Source organism: Gorilla gorilla, chromosome 12, assembly GCF_029281585.2.
Source record: "Gorilla gorilla gorilla isolate KB3781 chromosome 12, NHGRI_mGorGor1-v2.1_pri, whole genome shotgun sequence".
Lineage (NCBI taxonomy): Eukaryota > Metazoa > Chordata > Mammalia > Primates > Hominidae > Gorilla > Gorilla gorilla.
Genome location: NC_073236.2, coordinates 138,157,066 through 138,181,067, shown reverse-complemented (window position 1 = coordinate 138,181,067; position 24,002 = coordinate 138,157,066). Strand labels below are relative to the sequence as shown.

At 51.7% G+C, this 24,002-nt stretch overlaps 1 protein-coding gene across 19 annotated transcripts in view; it reads right to left on the bottom strand.

Moving 5' to 3' along the window:
* Positions 1-343: 343 nt before the first annotated feature.
* The window catches only part of MYT1L (myelin transcription factor 1 like), a 539,395-nt gene continuing 515,736 nt past the window's right edge, over positions 344-24,002 (bottom strand). For 8 of the 19 annotated variants that reach the window (XM_031006771.3, XM_055378703.2, XM_055378698.2 and 5 more), the window contains 4 exons: positions 22,132-22,223; positions 14,119-14,228; positions 3,562-3,705; positions 344-3,248 (listed from right to left, as the gene is read on the bottom strand). In XM_031006771.3, the coding sequence (XP_030862631.2) occupies positions 3,108-3,248; positions 3,562-3,705; positions 14,119-14,228; positions 22,132-22,223 (487 nt within the window). In that variant the 3' untranslated portion in view covers positions 344-3,107. Of the gene's footprint in view, positions 3,249-3,549; positions 3,706-14,118; positions 14,229-22,131; positions 22,224-24,002 lie in introns of those variants that run through there. The other 11 variants (XM_031006788.3, XM_031006802.3, XM_063696083.1 and 8 more) reach the window with 4 other exon arrangements.

The window sequence follows — 24,002 nt, the reverse complement described above, 5'->3', positions numbered from 1 at the left end:
GGCAATGCCCCCACGTGTGGTGGCTGCAGGGCTGCTGGTGGAGAATTCCCTGCCCAGGGGAGCCCTGTGCCGGGAGGCACCACGTCCTCCGTCCAGGCTCGCTCTCAGATGGCCTAGCCCAGCGAGGGGCAGGAGCGACAGCAAATGGGAAAAGGACGGCCCAGTGGGGATGCCGAGACACTCACATAGTTTTCTAAAAGTCATTGACTTCTATATGCCTCGGAGTTGAGAATCAAACTGGTAAAAATGTTAAAAGCAACTAAGTTGGAGTGAAAGGGTTCGAGTGGATCCCACGGGGCCCCAGACAGCATTTCCCAGACTCAAGTGAAGACGCAGACCTGGGTTAGAGATCCTTCGTGCTACAAATGTGGCAACACCTTTTTTATTTAGAGTAAGATGTGTTAACATCCAGCATGACAAAATTTGTACAAAGTTCACAATTTAAAAATGAAGTATCACAGCAACTTGTGATTCCACACATTTATAGCAAAATTAAAGTGTCAACAAACCCATGCCGTGTAGTACAAAAATAAATCAAACTTCAGTTCCACAGAGAGCACAATAAATAGTTTATACAAAATTCTGTCTTAATAAATGATTACTTAAATTAACTTAGAAATGAATATGAACAATAAGTTATAATAAACTCTGATGACTCACAATAATCCATATGAAAGGTCAGCATTCTAATATGTGACACTTTTGTGATCCCTATATAATAGTCACAGATAACTTTTGATTTGAGATTATGTACCAACGTTAGATGAGCAGCAGGTTTGTGCTTAAAATCCCTTTCCATTGTACATAGGTGATAACAATAAGAATCCAAAACTGATACTATCTAGTACTCTACTAAAAGCATTACTATATTGGCAAAGAAGCTGCAGACACGACGCGGTGGGGAAATGCATATGCTGTTATGAACAATGGGGGCCCTAAAGGCAGCTGGGGCCCTGGGCCACACGGACGGCCTCAGGTGACTGCAAGCACCTTGCTTCAGCTCTCAAAACGCATTCTGAGCATGGCAGCTGCAACCAATAGCACAACAGAAAGGGGGCGCTGTACAGAGAAGGTTCCGCAGAGCCCCGAAGTAATTACATCGTCTTTTCCCAGCTAGTTATTAAAGTCCTTGTGGAAAACTGTAAGCTTTTGTACAGTGAACAGTATAAAGTGCCGCTGGGATATACATATATTTATACACATATATATATATACCGAGGTTGAGTATTGTATCAGAATATTTGTCGTGAGATCCCTGTAGTCTCCCTTCGCAACATTATTGATCAGCCGTGAGGGCTCCTCTATAATCCATCCAGGTTCAGTGTCACAAGGCTACTGACACGAGGAATTGCACACCTCCGTACGGATATATAGGACAAGGTAAGTGCAAATAGTCGACTGGCACATTGTGGGGACAATGACCCTGTAAGTCCTGTTCTGCTAAAAATATTTTTTTTTATTTTTACAAAACCCATCTTTTTTTTATTTCATAACAAAAATTTAAAGTACGTCTGTACTTCCTGCATAACATCAAGACATGGAAGGAAGAGATGCTACTAAATGGAACTCAAGTCAACATCAGAAAACACAACACGTCGTCAAAGGACTACTCAGAAGGGGGAACACAGCGGTCAGAAGTGGTCTTATGCATACATATAGTGCAGTCATTGGGAGTAAAACAATCAAATCTGGAAGGTATAAACAAGTCTAAGATGATCTAGTTTAAAGCAAAAAAGTGCTGAAGTATATTTAGTTACTTTTAAAATCTGATTGCATTCGTTCTTAGAATAGTCACAAGAAATCAAACAACGAGGCTCTGCAAATGCTCTATGGTCAACTGGTCTCCAACCAAGTGTAGAACAGAAACGTCGTGGTAAGAGTCCTCTGAATAGGACCAAATGCTTATTCAGAGTCAAAGTCGGGCGGGGGGAGCAGGAGACAAACTTTACCGAGCTGCCTTCCCACCAGATCCAGCAGAAAACTCGGTCCAGTAACTAGAAGACTCACAAATCATTTGCCTTTATCCCTCAAATGTAAAATAAGAAGGTTCATAACAATAATAGGAATAATCATAATTTTTTAAAGTGAAAAGGGGAAATAAATGTTCTTAAATTATCTTTTAGCTTAAATCGAAAACACACAAATTCTGTTGATAAACTACATTGCAATAACAGACAGTTCAGAGGGGCACGAAACTCTAGGGGAGATACGAGAAGGTTGTTCCAAAGTTTATTGAAAATGGAAAAGGAAATCTTCACGTTGTCCACCTCTGATAAGATCCTGTCTTAACTGGAGTTTCCATAGTCACACCATGTAATGCTTAGGAGTTAATTTAAAAGTGCTGTTTAAGCTGCTTTGAATCTTCTGCCAAGTTTCCATGGCTTGATGTTGTCTTACAATAAATTACTTATTTCATTTCTTACAGTTAATCCATATGCCATTTCCTTGGAATGCAAAAAACCTCATTTATTGCCCCCACCATACACCATCCTCCTAAAACAAACAAACAAAAAAGTCACATAATATTTCCAAGCATTGTTCAAAAATAAAGCATTTTTGCAACGAATTCTTGCTATGAAACAATATGCACACAAAATGTATTTCTTAAATTCCATAAAGTCCTCCAACATGAGGCAAAATGAGAACGTCTAAAAAGCGGCTGCTCGGCCACAACATGATCATTCAAAGCTGTGGGTCTGTGTGTGTGTGTGTGTGTGTGTGTGTGTTTGTGTGTCCATTTCAGTTCAAAATACTAAAACATTTAATCACTAAAGCATTAAAAAGAATTTACACTCTATTTATTTTGATCAGCTTACCTCTTCAGAAATAGATATACCCCCAAATGTGCATACATCAGCAGCTATAAACATTACATGGCAGAACACTATGTCAGCTTACATGGAAACGTACAAAATGTGGGTGTATTCAAAAACTATTCTGCAGGTACTATCTTTAAAGCAAGACATAAAATCATTATGAAGTCTTGTAAGCATAACACTGTTTCAAATTCAAACAGAAATAAATATAGAACACTTTCTGGTAAGTTACAGCAGCAAAAAACAAGAGGCATCCTTTTTAAGCAAGAGTTTCATCACTACAGCAGCTGTTCAGACCTGAATTCCTCTCACAGCCTGCTTTATATTTTCCAGTAGGGCTTTATTTTCTGGACTCTGATAACGATCTTGATTTGTATACATTTCCGTCAAAGTAGTCACGTAAGCATCAAAATTTTGTTCATTGATTGGATCCTACGAGATATTAAATAGTAGTTCATATACAACTTTTATTTTCTTAATAGTATATTTACAAAAGCATAAAATAGTATCATAGCATAGTGCCCCTGGTTTTACACTATTTCAAAGGCCGGCTCAGAGCACACTTAGGTTTCTGGGGTCAGCCCCGCCCATGTTTCTAGCAGTTAATGGTATGGTTTCGGGGTGGCAACCACAAACATTTGCCAAAGGCTGAAGAACCATGAAAATAACGATAAAAACGGCATCTACTTTAGGCTGCGCGCTGTGGAGGACTCCACATTCCTGCCTTGCGTGCTCAGTCACTTACCATGTGCGGCAGCTGGATGTTAGCCAGGCTGTGGATCAGAGACTGGCTCAGGTTCGCCAGCTCGTGGAGGAGAGACTCGTTCTGCTGCTCAATCACTTTGTTCTCCTCTTCGATGGTCTTCAGGTTGCTCTCCATCGTGGTAATCTGAAACGCACAAGTGTGCGTGACATGTAACACCAGGAGCACCTAGGAGCGCGTGGTCGTTGCCGGGGGCCACAGTCTACTGGGTGCGAAGGAGGGGCCTCTCGCTGAAGGAGAAACGCTTCGGGCCGGGCGCCGTGGCTCACGCCTGGAATCCCAGCATTTTGGGAGGCCAAGACAGGCAGGTCACTTGAGGTCAGGAATTCAAGACCAGCCTGGCCAACATGGTTAAACCCCGTCTCTACTAAAAATACAAAAATTAGCCGGGCGTGGTGGCGGGCGTCTGTAATCCCAGCTACTCGGGAGACTGAGACGTGAGAATAGCTTGAACCCGACAGGCGGAGGTTGCAGTGAGCTGAGATCACACCATTGCACTCCAGCCTGGGTGACAGAGCGAGATTCCGTCTCACAAAAAAAAAAAAAAAAAAGGAAAAGAAAAAGGCTTCCGCGGTGAGAGCTTGTCATTGAAGGACCTGCTGCCTATGCTTTGGATTCATTGCACTTGACAACTGGGGAGCTGAGACTGTTTCCCTGCGCGATCCTGTTCTCTCAGCCGGCCTGATGGGACTGCAGTGTGTAGGGGGCTTAGTTTCTACTGACTTGATGCGAATACTTCTCCTTTCTAGCCTGAATAAAATTCTGCCACAGCTAAGTCCTCCAATGCTCATTTCTGTGTGGCGGTGTCACTGTCTCTTCAGATGGCACCAGGCTGGCACTGTGCCCACAGGGTGGTCTTCCTGCATTTCTCTAAGGAAAAAGGCCCACCATGGACCCTTCCTCACATATTCCAGAGATAATTTAAGTATCACCAAGGTCAAGGGGCTTGAGTTCAGGGCCTCTGCCTATAACTGCACAGGACTAGCTTCACACGCAGCAGGCGGGGAGCTGCCCTGCCCATGGGGGTGTCTGCCTTGGGCACCCAAGGGTGCCTCTGCCGTGCATGATCTGGGGCTTCTTCCTGGAAGACCGGGCCGACCCGCAGAGTCCAGGGCTGGCTTGCCTGGCCTGCCTGCTCCTCTCCTTCCCTGACGTGTCATTCCCAAGTCCTCTCACGAGAGTCTCTCCTCCTCTCCCTGTCGGCCCTGCCTTCTCCTATGTTCTGGCCCTCCCTTGGCTGTACTGGGTCAAATCCTGGGTTCTCCCAGTCACCAGCCTCAGGCCCAGACCCTCTGTTAGAAAACTGAAGCACCTCAGAGGCACCCTCCAGGATGAAGTGGGGAGGGCCAGCCTTCTCCTTGGAAGGAATCGCAGCCCCCACTATTCCTGCAGGGACGGTCCCCTGTGGAGAACCCACCGAAATCACACAGATTTATTTCCATGCACGTCCTGGGTGACCTTCTCATTCGTGTTCTTTGGGGTTATTTATCAAATTAATGTTCCCCTCCCAGCCGCCCCCTTGCAGGCTCAGGAGTGGATGCCTGCCCTCCCACGACTCCTGGGTGGGCCCCGAAGGGCTGCGTGCCCGGTGCTTGTCTTCCAGAGCGTTCTGTAGCCCTTCCTGGGAGGCCACGTGCCTGCACTCACAGCTGGTGGCAGCTGTGGCTAGGACCTTACTAGAGATGATGTCAGTGTAAGCAGACGTAGGTTTTCTATGACGGAATCTAATCTAGAATGAGGCGTCATGGCCCAGGTCCCAAGGTTTTTAAAAAGGTACACGCAGGGGGAAGGCCAGCAGCAGGATGGGCACCTCTGCAGTTTCCCTGAGCAGAGGGCGGCTCCTGCCCTTTGCATCTGGTGGCTTTCCTAGACGGTGGCTGCTACAGGCCCCTCAGCCCCTCCTGTCTGTGCTCAGGGAACCCTGCAGAGGCCTCGCCATTGCTGGCCCTCAGCGGGCCCTCCTGGATGAGCCCAGCCCAGCTTGCTTCTGGTTGAGCGTCTCAGAGGTGCTTCTGGCTATTCCACTATCCTAGCCAGGCAAAGTGTGGGCTCTTTTTCTGGAAAATGGGAATAATGCTCCTTGCATTATGAACTCACACTGAGCTGTGCAGTGTGTCTGCAGTGAGAAGACGTTTGTTATTCCTGGGGCCTATGATGTGGTCTTAGGGGCCCAGAGTAAACGGAAGTCCAACTGCTCCCCCGGCTTAGCGGAGAAGCAGCCTGTGGGGTGACCAAGGCAGGGGTGGCACCCTGTCTCATTGTCCCCAGAAAAATTATTGGGGACACATTTTAGATCCATTCCTCCTTCAACTTATGTTCTCTGCTGGAAAGTCTAGCCCCTTCTGCAGAGGCAGAGATATCTTCCTGTGTTCAGGAATCTCTGTGAGACTCAGGAGTTAGGCTGTTCCTTCCCGTGCTACCCGGGTCTGTGGCTGGGATGGGGGTGGCGGGGCTCCCATGCTTAAAAATGCTTTGCTTTTCTCAAAATGGAACAAATCTCATTGTGTTAAATCCGCTTAGCTGTGGAACAAAATATGCAGTTTGAACAAACATCCCATCAAAGCCCTGGCCAAAATGATCATCTCCTGAACCAGGCTGCTTGGTGAGCCCCGTCCAGGGTCAGAGGGAATGTCTGGAGACCCAAAACCAGAACCGACGGGTATCTGCCAGGTCTTGCAGCCTCACCTCCCTCAAGTGCATCCCCCGTGGCCCCTGAATCTCCTGCATCTCCAGCCCACACACGCAGGGCCCCGGGCTTCTTGCACGTGGACACATTTGCTTGCCTGAGCCTTCCTCCAGGGTGGCAAGAAGCTGAGTGTCTCAGGGTCACTGCTGCCCGTTCCTTACTATCCTAGCCAGACAAACTGTGGGCTCTTTTTCTGGAAAATGGGAGTAATGCTCCTTGCCCATATCATCTACTCACACTGAGATGTGAGGCAAGTTTGCAGCGAGAAGACATTTGTTATTCCTGGGGCCTCTGACCCAGCCTTAGGGGCCCAGAGTAAAGGGGAGCCCTCTCAGAACGTCTTGGAGCTGGCCAGCACGCTGTGGCGGTCATGGGAGACAGCACTGCTGAGAAAGGTGATGTAGGGGCTCCGCCCAGGCCCTCATACACCAGGCCTCCTCCGAGGAGGGGGCTGAGCAGGCTGGGGAGGGGCACAGAGGTCGGTGTCTCCCTTCCAAACCCAACCCACAGCAGCCACAGGACATGGTTCCTGGCACTCAGAAGGCATCCCTGATCACAGGTGCTTACACAGGGAGGGGCCCGTGTCACGAGTGGGTGTGGGGGCCTGGCTGGGAGCTGGGCCGGCCACCTCGGCCGTCGTCAGTGATGTGCGCTGGCGAGTCTGAGTCTGCATTTCCAGAAACATCGAGTTGCCTGTGGTAAAGCAGGGAGCCCTCTGACGAAGGTGGGTTCTGTTTTTGATTGTTTAAGAAACACCAAAGGTTTTTCAGGCTGCTAGGAAGCAGTGCATTCCCGGATCTTCCCAAGAAAGTTCCTGCGTCAGCAGCAGCCTGATGGCCAGTCTAGGCCCAAACCCGCATTTTTACAGACTTGTCCACACTCTCTGTCTTTCCAGACCTCAGCGTTTCTTAGATTGTGCAGTCTCTGACCACACCTGGAGTAGAGAAAGGTCAAATCTAGCCTGGGGCCTGACATTGAAAGCTAAGACTGAGCTAAGAATGGCATTTGCATATTTTAGTGGTAAGAAAAAAAACAAAAACAAAAGAATAACAGCATTTTGTAACATATAAGAGCTATTAAATTCCGACTGCAGCACCACGTGACGCTGTGTTGAAACAGGGTCACACTCACACGTGTTGTGAGGCTGTCACACTGCAACACAGCTGCGTGGTCCAGAAGCCTAAAATATTTGCCATCTGGTCCTTTATAGAAAATGTTTGCCAATCCCTGGACTAGACTAAGTACCTTGATGGCGTGATGTGTTTAGAAAACATTTCCGGAAGAAGTGTAAAATGGGTGGGAATCCCAAGGCGTTAGCAGTGGGGTGGTGGAAGGGTGTAACCCCAAGGAAAGTGTCCTCGTGCAGGGAGGACCGCCTCCTGCCCATGCCCGTGCTGACCAGGGAGGCTGGATCACAGAGAGGCTTAGCCCCAGGGAGAACAGCCATCTTCTGAAAGTGGTGCAGGCTGTGGGATTAACTGACCTGCCAATCTTAGAAGTCAAGCTGCACAGGGCTGTTCACGCTGGTCCATCTGGGCCCTCGAACCAGGAGCTGGGGGGTTTCTTGTGAATAGCGTGTCCTGAAAACACGATCTCCCTTTTATACTCAAATACCCCCATCCCCACCTCCCTGACAAATGCCTGCTGTTTGGGCCACGGCGGGCAGCATCCCAGCCTCCCAGCCGGCTCCGAGCCATCCTCCTTCTGCTCCTGCTGTTTCCTGTGCCGGGAGTGCTCCTTTCCCTCCTCCACCTCCCGTGTCTGCAGGACTCCCACCGAGACTCCTCGGGCTCCTTGCTCCAGGCCCCCACTGTGGGGTCTCGAACTCAGGCTCTCAGCACTCATGTGGTTCACACAAATGCCGCTTGCCCGGGCCGTGCCCAGCACTTGAGTCCCCTGCTCTCTCTTCCTCAGCGGCAGTTTTCTTTTTTTCTGGATTCTGATAACAAGCAACTTCTGGGTGTCCCCTGGGGCCGAGGGCAAGCTTTTCTTGTCTCTGCTCCGGGCTCTGGTGTGAACTGAGTTGAATCGGATGAGATGTGTCTGGGGAATGGTGGAGTCCAGAACCAAGGCTTGGGTGTGCCCAGCTTGGGTGCCTCAGCCCTTGAAACTGAGGCCACACTCAATCCAGTTGAATGCGGTTGGGGAAACAGCAGACCCCACAGGCACCTCGGCCGTTCTGCTGGTGCTGGGCCACCCCCGGAGGAAGACTGCGTTAGAGACTGCGAAGGGACCTGTGTCGGGACTTCTTTTTTTTTTTTTTTTTCCCCGCCCATGGCGCGATCTCGGCTCACTGCAAGCTCCACCTCCTGGGTTCACGCCATTCTCCTGCCTCAGCCTCCCGAGTAGCTGGGACTACAGGCGCCTGCCACCACGCTAGGCTTTTTTGTATTTTTAGTAGAGACGGGGTTTCACCGTGTTAGCCAGGATGGTCTCGATTTCCTGACCTCGTGATCCGCCCGCCTCGGCCTCCCAAAGTGCTGGGATTACAGGCGTGAGCCACTGCACCCGGCCAGGTGTCCGGACTTCTGATTGCGTTTGTGTGAGGTGAAGACCCCGGGGCAGACTTCTTTTCAGGCTGCCAAGCGTAAGAATGGATTTTTCAGCCATATAGGAATTGTGCTGGTCACACTAATTGGACCCCAAATAGCGTTTAAACACATTCCAAATTGGAAAACTCATCATCTCAATTAAATAAAATTGTGTTTGTCCTAATTTGAATTCTTACAACTGAACAGTGAAAAATACCTTTCCAAGTTTTAGTAAGAACACTCCTGGGCTTGAGAGGTAACACGCAACCCCTTCTGCAGAGAGTGGCAGGAGAGGTCTTCCCTCCATCCGGCACAGGCGCGGCGGTCTCCCCGCATTCGGCACAGGCGCGGCGGTCTCCCCCTTATCCGGCACAGGCGCGGCGGTCTCCCCGCATTCGGCACAGGCGCGGCCGTCTCCCCCTTATCCGGCACAGGCGCGGCCGTCTCCCCCTTATCCCGCACAGGCGCTGCGGTCTCCCCCCATCCGGCACAGGCGCGGCGGTCTCCCCCTTATCCGGCACAGGCGCGGCGGTCTCCCTCCATCTGGCACAGGCACGGCGGTCTCCCCCTTATCCGGCACAGGCGCTGCGGTCTCCCCCCATCCGGCACAGGCGCGGCGGTCTCCCCCTTATCCGGCACAGGCGCGGCGGTCTCCCTCCATCCGGCACAGGCGCGGCGGTCTCCCCCTTATCCGGCACAGGCGCGGCGGTCTCCCTCCATCTGGCACAGGCACGGCGGTCTCCCCCTTATCCGGCACAGGCGTGGCGGTCTCCCCCTTATCCGGCACAGGCGCGGCGGTCTCCCTCCATCTGGCACAGGCACGGCGGTCTCCCCCTTATCCGACACAGGCGCGGCGGTCTCCCCCTTATCCGGCACAGGCGCGGCGGTCTCCCCCTTATCCGGCACAGGCGCGGCGGTCTCCCCCTTATCCGGCACAGGCGCGGCGGTCTCCCCGCATTCGGCACAGGCGCGGCGGTCTCCCTCCATCTGGCACAGGCACGGCGGTCTCCCCCTTATCCGACACAGGCACGGCGGTCTCCCCCTTATCCGGCACAGGCGCGGCGGTCTCCCCCTTATCCGGCACAGGCGCGGCGGTCTCCCCCTTATCCGGCACAGGCGCGGCGGTCTCCCCCTTATCCGGCACAGGCGCGGCGGTCTCCCCGCATTCGGCACAGGCGCGGCCGTCTCCCCCTTATCCGACACAGGCACGGCGGTCTCCCCCTTATCCGACACAGGCACGGCGGTCTCCCCCTTATCCGGCACAGGCGCGGCGGTCTCCCCCTTATCCGGCACAGGCGCGGCGGTCTCCCCCTTATCCGGCACAGGCGCGGCGGTCTCCCCGCATTCGGCACAGGCGCGGCGGTCTCCCTCCATCTGGCACAGGCACGGCGGTCTCCCCCTTATCCGACACAGGCACGGCGGTCTCCCCCTTATCCGGCACAGGCGCGGCGGTCTCCCCCTTATCCGGCACAGGCGCGGCGGTCTCCCCCTTATCCGGCACAGGCGCGGCGGTCTCCCCCTTATCCGGCACAGGCGCGGCGGTCTCCCCCTTATCCGGCACAGGCGCGGCGGTCTCCCCGCATTCGGCACAGGCGCGGCCGTCTCCCCCTTATCCGACACAGGCACGGCGGTCTCCCCCTTATCCGGCACAGGCGCGGCGGTCTCCCCCTTATCCGGCACAGGCGCGGCGGTCTCCCCCTTATCCGGCACAGGCGCGGCCGTCTCCCCCTTATCCGGCACAGGCGCGGCCGTCTCCCCCTTATCCCGCACAGGCGCTGCGGTCTCCCCCCATCCGGCACAGGCGCGGCGGTCTCCCCCTTATCCGGCACAGGCGCGGCGGTCTCCCTCCATCTGGCACAGACACGGCGGTCTCCCTCCATCCGGCACAGGCGCGGCGGTCTTCCCCATCCGGCACAGGTGTAAAATTTAAAGGCTTGGACGGAGTTTCTTTTTTCCTTCTCTTGGATTTGTTCTTTACCAGATTTAAATCTGGATCTCTCCCTGTGCAGGACCCTCATCACCGGGCTGCGGGCCTGAGCACTGACTCTACCGTTCTTTCCTCCGCTCCCATTCCAGAGAGAACATTGGGCCGTGGGCACCCACTTCTCAGTTATATCATGGCTTGGGCTTGGGACAGGCCTGCAGCCCTGTGTCATCTCTGGCTTGGGCTCTGTGCACAGGTCTGCATCCTCGTGTCAGTGTGTCTTGAACATGTCATGGCGCACTGGGAGAAGTCTGCCTTTCTCTTGGGTCAGAGTGGACAAGAAAACACGGGGTCTGGGCCAGTTCCCCTTCCTGGCCATGCTCCCTGAGGGTGTGCGGGCCTGAGAGGCACGGGAAAGTCAGGACCTTCTAAAGGAAAATGCAAGGGGCATGAAGGCTGCTGCAGGAAGGCCAAGGCCATCAGGCAGGGCCGCTTTATGCCCTGGAGAACTGGCCTGCCCCACGTTCCTCCTCCATACTCCCCGGGCAGTGGCCGAGGCACAGGCAGCAAGGAGGGCTCCTGGCTGTGGGCGCACATTGTTTTCTGGTACGTTTTGCTCCGGGTCTAACCTGTTTAAAGAACATCAGGCTCTAAGCTGCCTGAGTCAGCAGCTGCCTGTCTCTGAGCTCAGGCCTGGTGCTCACAGAACAGCTTCTGGGCTGGAGCTCATCATCTGACCCCGAGAGCTGCAGAGCTGGAGGACTCCGGCTCAGTGCATTCCCATCCCTTCTAGAATAGAGGAAGGTCCATCCCGGGGCACATCTGGGAAGTCACCTCTCTCATCAGCCGAGTCAGTGAGAATAAATGGGAACTCTTCACATTCATGTTTGACATCAGGTCCAAATAGATGCTGTTAGGAGCAACTACTCATCTCAGAGATAAAGAAAGGCACAAAGGAGCCAGTGAGAACAGACACAGACCTGAGTGCTTCCTGAGGGGGACGCCACGCCCGTGCAGGTGCAGAGCGTGCCTCGGGTTCCTACTCTAAGCAGCCTGCATTGGCACATGCGTTGTTCTTTAGGGCTCAGATCCAGGCGGCATGACCTCTAAGCCTACTCAGCCCTCGGCTGAGCCCCAGCCCCAGTACTTCATCCACAGCTGGCATCAGAGCTGCCGTCTATCCCTCATGGACAGCCACGGAGCAGCAGGCCTTCACTGCAGAAGGAGGGGTTTTGGAAAGTGGGAAGAACCCCCTTCCTGAATGGCATCCTATTGGAATTGGGTTGCCCCAGTAGACCATGGACTCAACGCCCTGGACAGACAAGGGCATTCTGCCTCATCAGAGAGTGCCCCAAAAGGTGCCATTCAAAGGAGGAAATAAATTAAGATTTGCAGGCTTGTCACCCTCATAAACAGAATACAACTGGATATGGTTTGGCTCTGTGTCCCCACCCAAATCTCACCTCGAATTATAATCCCCATAATTCCCACCTGTGAAGGGCAGGACCAGGTGGAGGGAATTAAATCATGGGGGCGTTCCCCCATGCTATCCTCATGATAGTGAGTGAGTCTCACAAGATCTGATGGTTTTATGAGTGTCTGGCATTTCCTCTGCTTGCATTTCTCCTTCCTGCCACCTTGTGAAGAAGAAGGTGCCTTGCTTCCTCTTTACCTTCTGCCATGATTGTAAATTTCCTGAGGCCTCCCCAGCCATGTGGAACTGTGAGTCCATTAAACCCATTTCCTTTATAAACTACCCAGTCTCAAGTATTTATTAGCAGTGTGAGAACGGAGTAATACTCAAAGGTGAATTTTTGATCTGTCCCAATTAAACCATCTTTGCTGACTTGGTCACCTCCTATTCTCTCCCAGAAACAGCAGCTCCTGAGTGCTCTGGCAGCCATGGAGTCTCCTATACAGTCCAAGATGCTGCCTCCATGGTCTCGGCTGGTCCCGGGGGTGAGGAATGCCACAGGCTGTTACTCCATTCCCTAAGCCTAACATTCAGGTAAGTCTTAAGGGAAATTCCAACCTGTGTTGGGTGAGCCCCAGCCAGGCCAATGCGAGACTCTGGGAAGGCCTGAACACAGCCCCTGGGGCTACCAGGTCTGTGAGATCAAGGCAGTGATGCCCTCTGGGGAAGTAGGTTGGCATCAAAACACCCGGGCAGCAGCCACATGGCCTGGTGGGGAGTTCCCACCCTTGGCCTCATCCTTGGTACTCACGGGGGGGGCCCTGGAAATCCCTTTCGGTTGCTTGGTGGGGCCCCAGCCCCAGAGGATGTCTCCATCCTTGGGAAAGCTGTGTCCAGTGGGTAGAAACCACCTGTTGAGCAGAGCCGTTGACCACACCTGGCTGACCATGGGAAAGGCCCTCAACCTTCCCCAGCCTCAACCTCTGCATTTACAGAGCGGGGATAATAAGGGAGCCCTCGGAGTTTGTTAGGAGGAGAGCATCATCACGTAGATGGCTGGCGGTGACACCATCCTCATCTCCATCCAGTTCTCGGGGCTCATTCCCAGCAAACCGAGCAACCTTCATGGAGGCTGGTCAGCATCCCCCGAGAACCTCATCACACCGTGGCCTGCTGGGGAGGGGCCAGAATGGAGACCTCATTTCTAAGAGGACAGGACACCTCTGCTCACCCTGTGGGCAATGTGAGGGTCGGGTGGTCAGCAAATAAATTCCACTCCCAGAGTGTACTTCGGCGGGACCCTAACACAGCAAGGTGGGGGATGCCAGGCACAAGGCCCATGGTCAGACAGGGTCCAGCCTGACCTCTGTGGCTTCGGCTTGGCTGAGGAAGCTGCCTCTCCGTCTTAGAAGCTGTATGTTTAAGATGAGGCTGAGGACGTTTACCCTGTGGGCTGCTTGTGGGCATGGAGGGGGTTAGGTGACCACAGCTGCTCTGCCAGCTGCCACTGCTCTCTCTCCATCCCCAGGCTCTGCAGCTGCAAGTCACTGGGGCCACTTCCCCAAACCCCAGACACCCAGGAGTCCTATGTGGCAGGCACTCCTTGTTTTAAATTCTGGGAACATCGGCTGTCGCTATACATTTAATATAGTGATTAAATAACAGGAGGACCTGAAGTATCTTGGAAGGAAAACCTTAATTGTTTGCAGGAACAGGTGATCCTCTGAAAATGCCTATTCACAATTGCACTTTATTAAAAAACACAAACACACATGCAGACTGAAAACGAGAGAACCACGGCCCCTGCTACAGCGAACACTGCCACGGAATGGTGTCTGCGGAAGACCAATATCATAAGGTGGAAAAATAAAGGAAATAAAAGAGCACATAAGAGGAAACGACAGCTCTCCTAAGAGCTGATTCCATGCCATGTATCTCTGGCATAATGGCGCGTGTTAGAGCTAAAATTGAGGCCTTCAAAAACTGTTACCTGAGTTCTGAGTTTAATCATATCGGCTTCCATCTGGGAATTGGATTCATTTAGCTCCTTGATTTCTTCATCTAACTGTTTGATTTCTTCATCATTTTCTATACCTGTAATAGTGAATATTAGTATGTTAAAACTATTATATACAAAAATATTAGAGTTAGAATTTTGGGAGCTTTCTTTGTTCCTTTTATATTCGTAATTGAATTTGCTTGGAAAATAGACTCTTGAATTAGAAAGGAAAAAATCATCACAATCTCTGTGTCTTTCTATTCCCTACCACTGCCCCTTCCCCACCTAAGTCCCCCCACAAAAAGAAACAAACAATTGAGACACACAGAAGACTCCCAGGCACTTTGAGGGTCAAGCTCCCAGGGACAGTTAACCTGGGTCTTAGATGTATCCCCGGGACATGAGGCGGAAACCACCTGGTCCTGAGTGCTGATTTGCTGAGCCTGGCCTGTTTTCTCCTGCTTTTGAACTCTCTCTCGACTCGCTGTCTGCATCAGTCATTCTGCAAACACCCCAGGCTTGGAGTCAGGCTCTGCAGGTGCGTTCACCAACGAGGCCAGGTCCTCCCGCCCTCACTCAGGTCAGGTTCTGGGTCGGAAAATGGGAAACAGACGTGTAGCCACAAATGCAGTCTAGCAAATGCTGAGGATGACCTCACCTTATCCACCAACAGGAAGCTGTGGGAAGTGGGAGAGGGACATGGGGGCTGGCTGGAGGGAGACGGCCACAAAAGGGCTCTCTGAATATTCGACACTTAGCAAATAAAAAATCTCATTCTGAATGATTAAAAAGTATGTACTAACTAACAGAATTCCCAATTTGTAAACTCTGCCAGAATGATGACCTTGGCCAGGTGTGTACCTGACCATCTGAGTGTCCCTGGTGGGTGACTGCTGCCCTGCCGAGGTCCCTGGGGCACCTGGATCAGTCCTGGCATAGCTGGGCACAGGGCCCAGATGCCCATATTTACAAAGGCCATTCTGGACACCTGCTTCCCTGGCCGGCTGTGTCTGGTTACTGGCAACATTACACTGCCAACGCCAAAGAGATGGAGATTCCTCTCTATTCGTGACCACTTGACCTCACACAATTGGGTGTACACAGAAAGAGAGCAGGAGTTTGGCAAACACAATCACCCTAGAAAATTCAGGATTTGAGATTGCTGTTCTCATTGGTCACACAGCACCACAATGGATCTTTACTCAAAACTAATGGAAAATGTATCCAGGCCTCCTAGGACTCCCAGTGGGTAGATGCTGTTTTCAAGCTTTGCAGACGGAAGGGCAGAAGGGGTACAATCAACCAGAGGCCGAGGCTTGAGAGCACCCCAAAAACCCTGCTGACAGCAGAACAGAGGTGGAGGCTCCTCTCTACCAACACGTTAGAAAGATGAGAGTAAGAGAAAGTGATCAGTGGGATTGGGCCTTAGATGCTGCTTTTAGTGAAACGAAAAAAAAAGTTATACCCTCAAGATAAAAATACCCAATGCAAAAAATCCCAATTCATAAAGCAACTAAATTATGAACGAATGTATCATTTCAGAAGCATTCCCCACAAGCTTCTGTTAAACTGCAAGCATCCAAATGCCTTTAGAACACCTCCATGTGAAGGAGGCCCTCAGAACACTGGACCTGGTGATGCTTCGACCCTCTACAGCTGTCACAGGCAAATTTCTCAAGCACATTCCTAGGAATCCCATCTCGCAGAGGCCTTTCAATATATTTCTATCAAAAACCTTGGACTGGGATGTTTAGTTTGAAGAATTCATGATAAATGTCAAACTAACTGGCCTGTCAGGCTTTATTATCTAATTGATCTGCCAGATCAGGTCAACTGTTCTGACAGAAGTCAGTGTCATTTTAAATCCAAATAAAAGTCTTGATACGGGTCCCATGACAACCTTTCATCTCTAATTTTGTTCTGGGAGTGATGGGTGGGTGGATATTACTTCCATAGCTCTGCTCTGTCCTGGGGGACCACCCTCAGGCCCAAGTGGTCACCAACAGCCCTTTGTGGGAGCCTGGGAACGTCTCAGTCCTGGGGCTGCCCACTGCGGCTCTGTGCAGCACACCATTCCTTTGTAAGGGGGAGGAGGGAGACAGGGAAACGGTGCCAGGAAGAACCAGCAGGTCACAGAGGCATTCCCGGCCCATGAGATTCTGTAGGATGAGGGAATGTGGAAGAGGAAGGCCTGCAAACTGATTCTGTAGAGCTGTCCACAGCCACATTCCTGGGACATCCTGCGAGCCCCCAGGCACGTGCGCCTCGGCGTGAAGCCCCCTCAGGGAGAGGAGAGCTCCGGGTGGGTGGGAATTCTCCTTATCCCTGCAGCAGGGCAGTGACTGGCCCAGGAAGCAGTCCCTGGGGTTGCTGGGGCCTCTGAGCTGAGCCTCACTTTGTGGATGGTTAGGCTGGAACTAGGGTTTTTTTTTTGTTGTTGTTTGTTTGTTTTGAGATGGAGTTTGCTCTTGTTGCCCAGGCTGGAGTGCAATGGCGTGACCTTGGCTCACTGCAACCTCCACCTCTCGGATTCAAACGATTCTCCTGTCTCAGCCTCCTGAGTAGCTGGGATTACAGGTGCCTGCCACTACACCCGGCTAATTTTTGGTATTTTTAGTAGAGATGGGGTTTCACCATGTTGGCCAGGCTGGTCTTGAACTCCTGACCTCAGGTGATCTGCCCACCTCAGCCTCCCAAAGTGCTGGGATTACAGGCGTGAGCTACCGCGCCCAGCCACAACTAGGGTTTTATAATACATTCCACCAGTTGGCCTGCAAGCTCTCAGGAGAAACTGCCTTTATAAAAAACTGGCCTGAGCAGGGAGGGCCCAGCCAAAAAGCAGCATCTCAGAGCCAGAAAATCCACCCACTGGACACCAAAGCAAAGAAGCAAAAAAATCCTACTCAAATTAGCATAGCGTGGTCCTGGAAGATTTTGATTTATTTCAGGATCCTGGTAGCTCTTGAGAGACCAGTGTCCCATGGTGAACCCAGCCAGTGCTGGTCACTCTCACTAATGGCTTGGTGGAATTTCCACGCCTCCTGGAATTTCCTTTTCCTTACAGCTGAAGTAGAAACGTGAGTTCCCACACTTTGGAGCTCTCAGGAATATTAAGCGAAATAAGTAGGTGAAGTTCCTGACAAAGCGCTTCATGTTTTCAGGGCTTGATGGAGGTTAGAGCTCCTTTCCCTAGCTTGCTTTCTGCTGTGATAGTAAAAGGAAAGAAAAAGCATTATCTTATTTCCTTCTCTCCTAAACACTGCCCCTGCCCCCACTACCCGCCAAAAAGCCACTGATGGTACAACTTCAGCCAAGGTGCCAAGGTGCTAAGAGGCATACAGTGAACTTCTGCAAAAGGGTTCTGAAGGGAGACTCACTAACAGCCATGCCGGCTGCTCAGGTAGAGCTGAGTACTAATGCGTGATGAGATCACTCCACGGATAAAGAAAATAAGGTGATCCTTGTTGGGCAGAGACATGAGAGTAGGCTCGTCCCTAAACTTAAAAAAGAAAGAAAAATACTTTAGAGCCAGAAGGGAACCTCAAGGACATTTAGAATAGCTGCTTCCCTTTCAGACAAATGCTCAAGAGAAAGCGCTAAAATCCAGTGCCAGGGTCCTTCTTGGCCGAGTCAGTGCCTCACAGTGGATTCCGGTGGCTTCTCTGTCCCACACAGTGTCTGGGCCTTACATGGAGGGAAGCTGCTGAGCACTCTTGTTACATTGAAGGTATAAAAATGACCCCAGGAAAGGCTTTACACTCAGGATATGAAAGAAAAGAAGGCCGGCCATGGTGGCTCACACCTATAATCCCAGCACTTTGGGAGGCTGAAGTGGGCAGATCGCTTGAGCTCAGGAGTTCAAGAGCAACATAGAGGGCAACATAGTCAGACCTCATCTATAGTAAAATATTTAAGGCCAGGCATAGTGGCTCACACCTGTAATCCCAGCACTTTGGGAGGCCGAGGGAGGTGGATTGCTTGAGCTCAGGAGTTTGAGAGCAGCCTGGGCAACATGGCGAAGCCCCATCTCTACCAAAAATACAACAATTAGCTGAGTGTGATAGTGCACATCTGTAGTCCCAGCTACACAGGAGGCTGAGGTGGGAGGATCGCTTGACCCTGGGAGGCGGAGGTTGCAGTAAGCCAAGATGGTGCTACTGCTCTCCAGCCTGGGTGACAGAGCGAGACCCAGTCCAAAAAAAGAAAGAGAGGGATTGTCTTTTCCATATCTACAGCAAGGGCAACAGGAACACAGAGCCTCAGATGCGAAGAATGGTACCACAGCATCAGGAATTGGATGTTGTGCCTCTGTCCCCTGAAGAGCATCAGGAATTGGATGCTGTGCCTCTGTCCCCTGAAGAGCAGCAGGAATTGGATGCTGTGCCTCTGTGCCCTGATGAGTAGCAGGAAAGGTCCCTGGACCCTTCCTGGATTAGCTACACAGACATGGAAATGATGCCTGGGCACACAACTGTGCTCTGGGGGTAAGAAAGAACTATCTCAGTTTGGTGCAAACGGTGTCAGGAATCGACAGCCCCAGGCATCAGCACACACTTGGACTTAGGAAGACCTGGGTGGGACCCACTTCCACCACCTGTTCTCCCTGTGACCTGCAGCTCCTCTTTTTCACCCATGGATGTGCGTGCATTAGGATCTGCAGCAGGGGGAACTGTTTCTGTCCTAAAACTCAGCACAACACGAACTGTGAGTCTAGCAACTTAGGTGAAATGCAGCGACCTGGCTGAAGGCTGCCCAGCAGCAGCAGCTGGGCCCAGCGGGTGGGCGGTGGCCCTGGAATGCCCGTGTCCTGGCTGCTTTCTGGTGGGATGAAGCCCAGTTGTTGGTTCCTCTAGTTTAGAGTCACAGACCAACTGCTTATCTTTATCCCTCCGAGTTAGCACCTGTTTTTGTGAATTAACTCCTTGTGTGCGGCAGTAATAGGAATGTCTAGTGTCCTCAATGCCGACTCAGGCCCACCGATGAAGAGATGGCCACCTCAGGGATCTGCCCACCGCTGCCCAGGTGGACCAGCCCAGGTGTGAATGGCCCCTCCTCTAGGACTGGCAGATCTGTTCTCTCCATGTTTTCTTTCCTTTTCTGTTTTGAACTGGCCTACCTAACCTAACCGCCACTTCCTTCATTAATGGGGAACAAAGGCACATGGACTCAGATCAATTGTCTAAGGATTTCCACTTTAATCCAGGGTTATTCGGGGGTGAAATGCCCTCTAAGTATTTTGAAAAGCGTCCGGCATGTGGATGGGGCTCAGGGAATGTTTTCTTTCTGGCAAGGAACACTGCTCCGTAATAACTAGAAAGCGAAAGTTGGCTATCCTGGTGTCTCAAAAGCGGGGTCCTTACACTGGCTGCTTGGGACTGCATCCACAGGGAGAGGTTGTGAGGGTGGGTCAGGGTATTCTGGAAGGCAGAAACTGACAGGAGCAGCCTGGGGGACAGGAGCCGCCTGGGGGACAGGAGCCGCCTGGGGGACAGGAGCCGCCTGGGGGACAGGAGCAGCCTGGGGGACAGGAGCCGCCTGGGGGACAGGAGCCGCCTGGGGGACAGGAGCCGCCTGGGGGACAGGAGCCGCCTGGGGGACAGGAGCCGCCTGGGGGACAGGACCCGCCTGGGGGACAGGAGCCGCCTGGGGGACAGGACCCGCCTGGGGGACAGGACCCGCCTGGGGGACAGGACCCGCCTGGGGGACAGGAGCAGCCTGGGGGACAGGAGCAGCCTGGGGGACAGGAGCAGCCTGGGGGACAGGACCCGCCTGGGGGACAGGAGCCGCCTGGGGGACAGGAGCCGCCTGGGGGACAGGAGCCGCCTGGGGGACAGGAGCCGCCTGGGGGACAGGAGCAGCCTGGGGGACAGGAGCAGCCTGGGGGACAGGAGCCGCCTGGGGGACAGGAGCCGCCTGGGGGACAGGAGCCGTCTGGGGGACAGGAGCCGCCTGGGGGACAGGAGCAGCCTGGGGGACAGGAGCCGCCTGGGGGACAGGAGCAGCCTGGGGGACAGGAGCAGCCTGGGGGACAGGAGCAGCCAGGGAGACAGGAGCAGACTGGGGGACAGGATGCCTCCAGGAGCCCCAGACCTTGAGGACCAATGTCAAGAAGCTGATGACCTTTCTGGTGAACAATGGGCCACATGTTGAGGAATAGTTTGTACTGGCTGCTGGCAGAGGGAATCCTGCAGGTACACACACGTGGGACGTTCAGGCGTCTCTCATGCTGTCCTCAAGACCACCAATAACAGTCAGATGAGAGGAGACCCCCGTGGCTGTGGCCAGGGGCTTCATGCCTGCATGCTTGGGAGCTGCTCAGGTGTGGCTCACTCTTGGTGGATTTGGGGAGGAGGTGCCCTTTGGTAAAAGTACAGCAGGAGGGTCCCAGGTTCTGCCCAGGTTCAGCTTTGTAGGATGGATCTGTGCATCATAGGTCTGGGAGCCTTCAGCCCAGGGCATCCGTGCTTTGTGGTGCTTGAAGAGGTTTGCAGGCTCCATTTAGAAATACAAAATTAGGGGTGCATCTTGCAAGTGAAAGCTGAGAAGGGGAGGCCAGGCTTCTGCTGTGAAGGGGACCAGTCTGCTCAATGGCTACAGGTTACAGCTGATCTCATTATTCCCAGGGGCCATGTGCTATAAAGTTACTGCACACAGGCTGAGAGCAGAATCACTGCTTCTGGAAACAAAGGGCCAAGCTCCTGCCAGCCTCTGGTCCCATTTTTGTCAATCGATCAATAAAAAACCCTGTTAATATGGTTTGGCTGTGTCCCCACCCAAATCTCACCGTGAATTATAGTTCCCATAACCTCCACGTGTCGTGGGAGGGACCTGGTAGGAGGTAATTGAATCATGGGGGTGGTTACCTCCATGCTGTTCCTGATACTGAGTTCTCACGAGATCTGGAGGTTTTATTAGGGCTTTTCCCACTTTGCTCTGCACTTCTCTCTCCTGGCGCCATGTGAAGAAGAGCATGTTTGCTTCCCTTTGCACCATGATTGTAGGTTTCCTGAGACCTCCCCAGCCATGTGGAGCTGTGAGTTGATTAATCCTCTTTCCTTTATAAATTACCCAGTCTCGGGTATTTCTTCATAGCAGTGTGAGAATGCACGAATACACCTGTTTTATGTGTGCTCCCATTTAAAGACAACTTATTTAATAGATACTGTGGATTCCTTAACATAGAAACTCCCAGCCAATAGTCACAACCATGACTCCTGTCTGAAGGGAGCTTGGCTAGCGTGTGTTTTCTCTGTGAGGCACATCACAGCCCCCTGCACTTAGGAACACCAGACACTGCAGCTGCTCTGCGAGTGCACAGGACTAACTACAAAAGCACTGAGATCATTGCCTGTGTCTACAAATTAATTTCAGCAGGGAGGTGACCTCGCAAATAGAGTCCCCAGATCATGAGGGTGGACTGTGGATGTTTCTAAGGGCTTAAGTGGCTCTCCTCTCTCCTGCTCCTCCAGAGGCCCCCAGTTTTTCTCTGCAGAACTCTCTACACACCTGTGCTGGTTGGTGACAAGAGAGACTCTCAGAACAAAACAGATTTGCAGGTGGAATCAAGAAAATCAGGCACCAGACATGCAGAGAGTGAGGGCGACAGGGGAGGGGGTGCCATCCTTGTTATCTGTGGCCTGGGGTGGCCCCAAAGCTGCTCCTGGGTGGAGAAACCCTGGATGAGGGCCTGAGGGACAGAGGCAGAAATGTGGGCACACTGGGGTTCCAGGGAGTAAATCGTCCAGTGCTGGAGAGACCCTCAGGACTTGGGCTTGTGATTCCGGTGAGTAGTGAAATCGGTGAAGGTGGGAGACGGTTTTGAGAAAGACTGCTTTTTTCTCAAGTTGCTTCGCTTTATAGATGAGAGGGCCAGAATTATCTCTGCCCCTGCTTTCTAAGAAAAGTGAGCTGTAACTGTCAAAGGACACAGAGCTGGCATGGCCGTGCCCGCTGGGCCTTCCTGACCATGGGTGCCACGAGGGCTGGAGGGGTGCTCACCGTTGCTGGCCCGCTGTTTGATGGTCAGCATCTGCTCTCCAGAAAGCTTTGCCTTCTTCATCGCTGACGTGGCTCTCGGGCATCCTGACAAGCTGTGGACAAGACACAGGACGGCCATTAGTCAACTGTCTAATGTCCCAGCCCTGCAGGGAAGTGGTGGTAAGCAAGGTGTAGAATAGCATTATTTTATTAGGTTGGTTGCCAGCAAAAAGCTGTCTGAAAATGAGAAAAAGCAAAAAGACCAATGCATACAGTATGACAGTTATGCACACATGGGGTGCATGTGTGTGTGTGTGCATCATGTGTGTGTCTGTGTACTCATGCATGTGGTGAGCACTGATCATGGGCGCTCGGCTGGGGCTGCCTCTCGGGGGGGTCTTGGGAGCTGGGGCTCTGAGAGCAGAGGAAATCTGCCCTTCATTGTATAACTTTCAGAGCTTTTTGGAACTTTTGTAGAGTGATAATATTGCTTAAAAATCTTTATTATGGAAAGCATCAAGCTTATAGAGAGGTTGGGTTTAAAAGTTAATTTCAAATATACAAAAGTAGAGAGAGCAGACTAATGAACTCACCCCAAATTCAGCTGTTATCTCTCAAGGCTAGTCACCTGTGCCCCTCCTGCTTCCCCAATCTCAAAGGTGAAAACATAACTGCAATCTCCTTATCTCACTTACAATTTTTAGCCAGTTTTCTAATATCAGCAGCTATTCAGTCTGTTTTCAAACTTCCCAGGTGTCTCTTCCCTTTTCTCAGCCGCTGGTTTGTGGACGTCAGGATGCGTCTCAGCTCTTCACAGTGTATGCGGCAGATGTGGCCGGCAGCCTCCGGGGCAGGAAGGCACCTCTGCCTCCTTTTCTGTCCTGTTGGGTGTTTGCTGAAGACGGCGTGTCCTGTGTGCAGAACGCCTCTTCCATGCAGTCCCGTGCCTCGGCTTCCTCACAACTCCTCAGTCTCCGAGGGGCCTTCCCTCCCTCCCAGGGGCTCCTGGACGTGCTGGTCAACTGGAGTCCTCACTGTGCTAAAGGCCAGGGGCCATCTGGCACTTAACTATGGGTGAGGTGAAAAACTTCTATATATAACGCTTTTTTTTTTTGAGACAGAGTCTTGCTCTGTCACCCAGGCTGGAGTGCAGTGGCCCGATGTCAGCTCACTGCAGCCTCCGCCTCCTGGGTTCCAGTGATTCTCCTGCCTCAGCCTCCCGATTACAGAATTATAGCCTCTGGGATTACAGGTGTGTGCCACCACACCTGGCTAATTTTTGTATTTTTAGTAGAGACAGGGTTTCACCATATTGGCCAGGCTGGTCTTCAACTCGTGACCTCAGGTGATCTGCCCGCCTTGGCCTCCCAAAGTGCTAGGATTACAGGCATAAGCCACCGCACCCCGCCTATAATGTTTTATATATGTATATGACATATGTGTTTATTCTCTCTATACATAATATTGTATTTCACCTGTATATGAAGTGTTAGACGGACCGTGTCCGTAAGTGGTGTGATGATGGGATATATCTAGAAACACTCTTTACTAGCGCAGGCAGGTTACATCATTATTAGAAATATCTCTTTAATATCCGCATTAATATAATTAAGCTTTCTAAATATTATTTTTGTAATACATTTTCTTTTAAAATTTTTTAAAGAAAACAGGAAAAATCTTCTGTTTTTAAGAAAACAGAAAGCTCTTCTGCAGAAGAACTTGATCGTAATACATTTTCAACTGGGGATATTAGCGGTTGTTTTTGGGGAAATCCTATCTTTGTATAAAAATATTTCCAGTATTCTTCACCCACACCACAGGTCTAAGTTGTTATTTTTTTGATGTGATGTTTGCATCTCATAATTATAATAGAATATTCATAAAATTCTAAA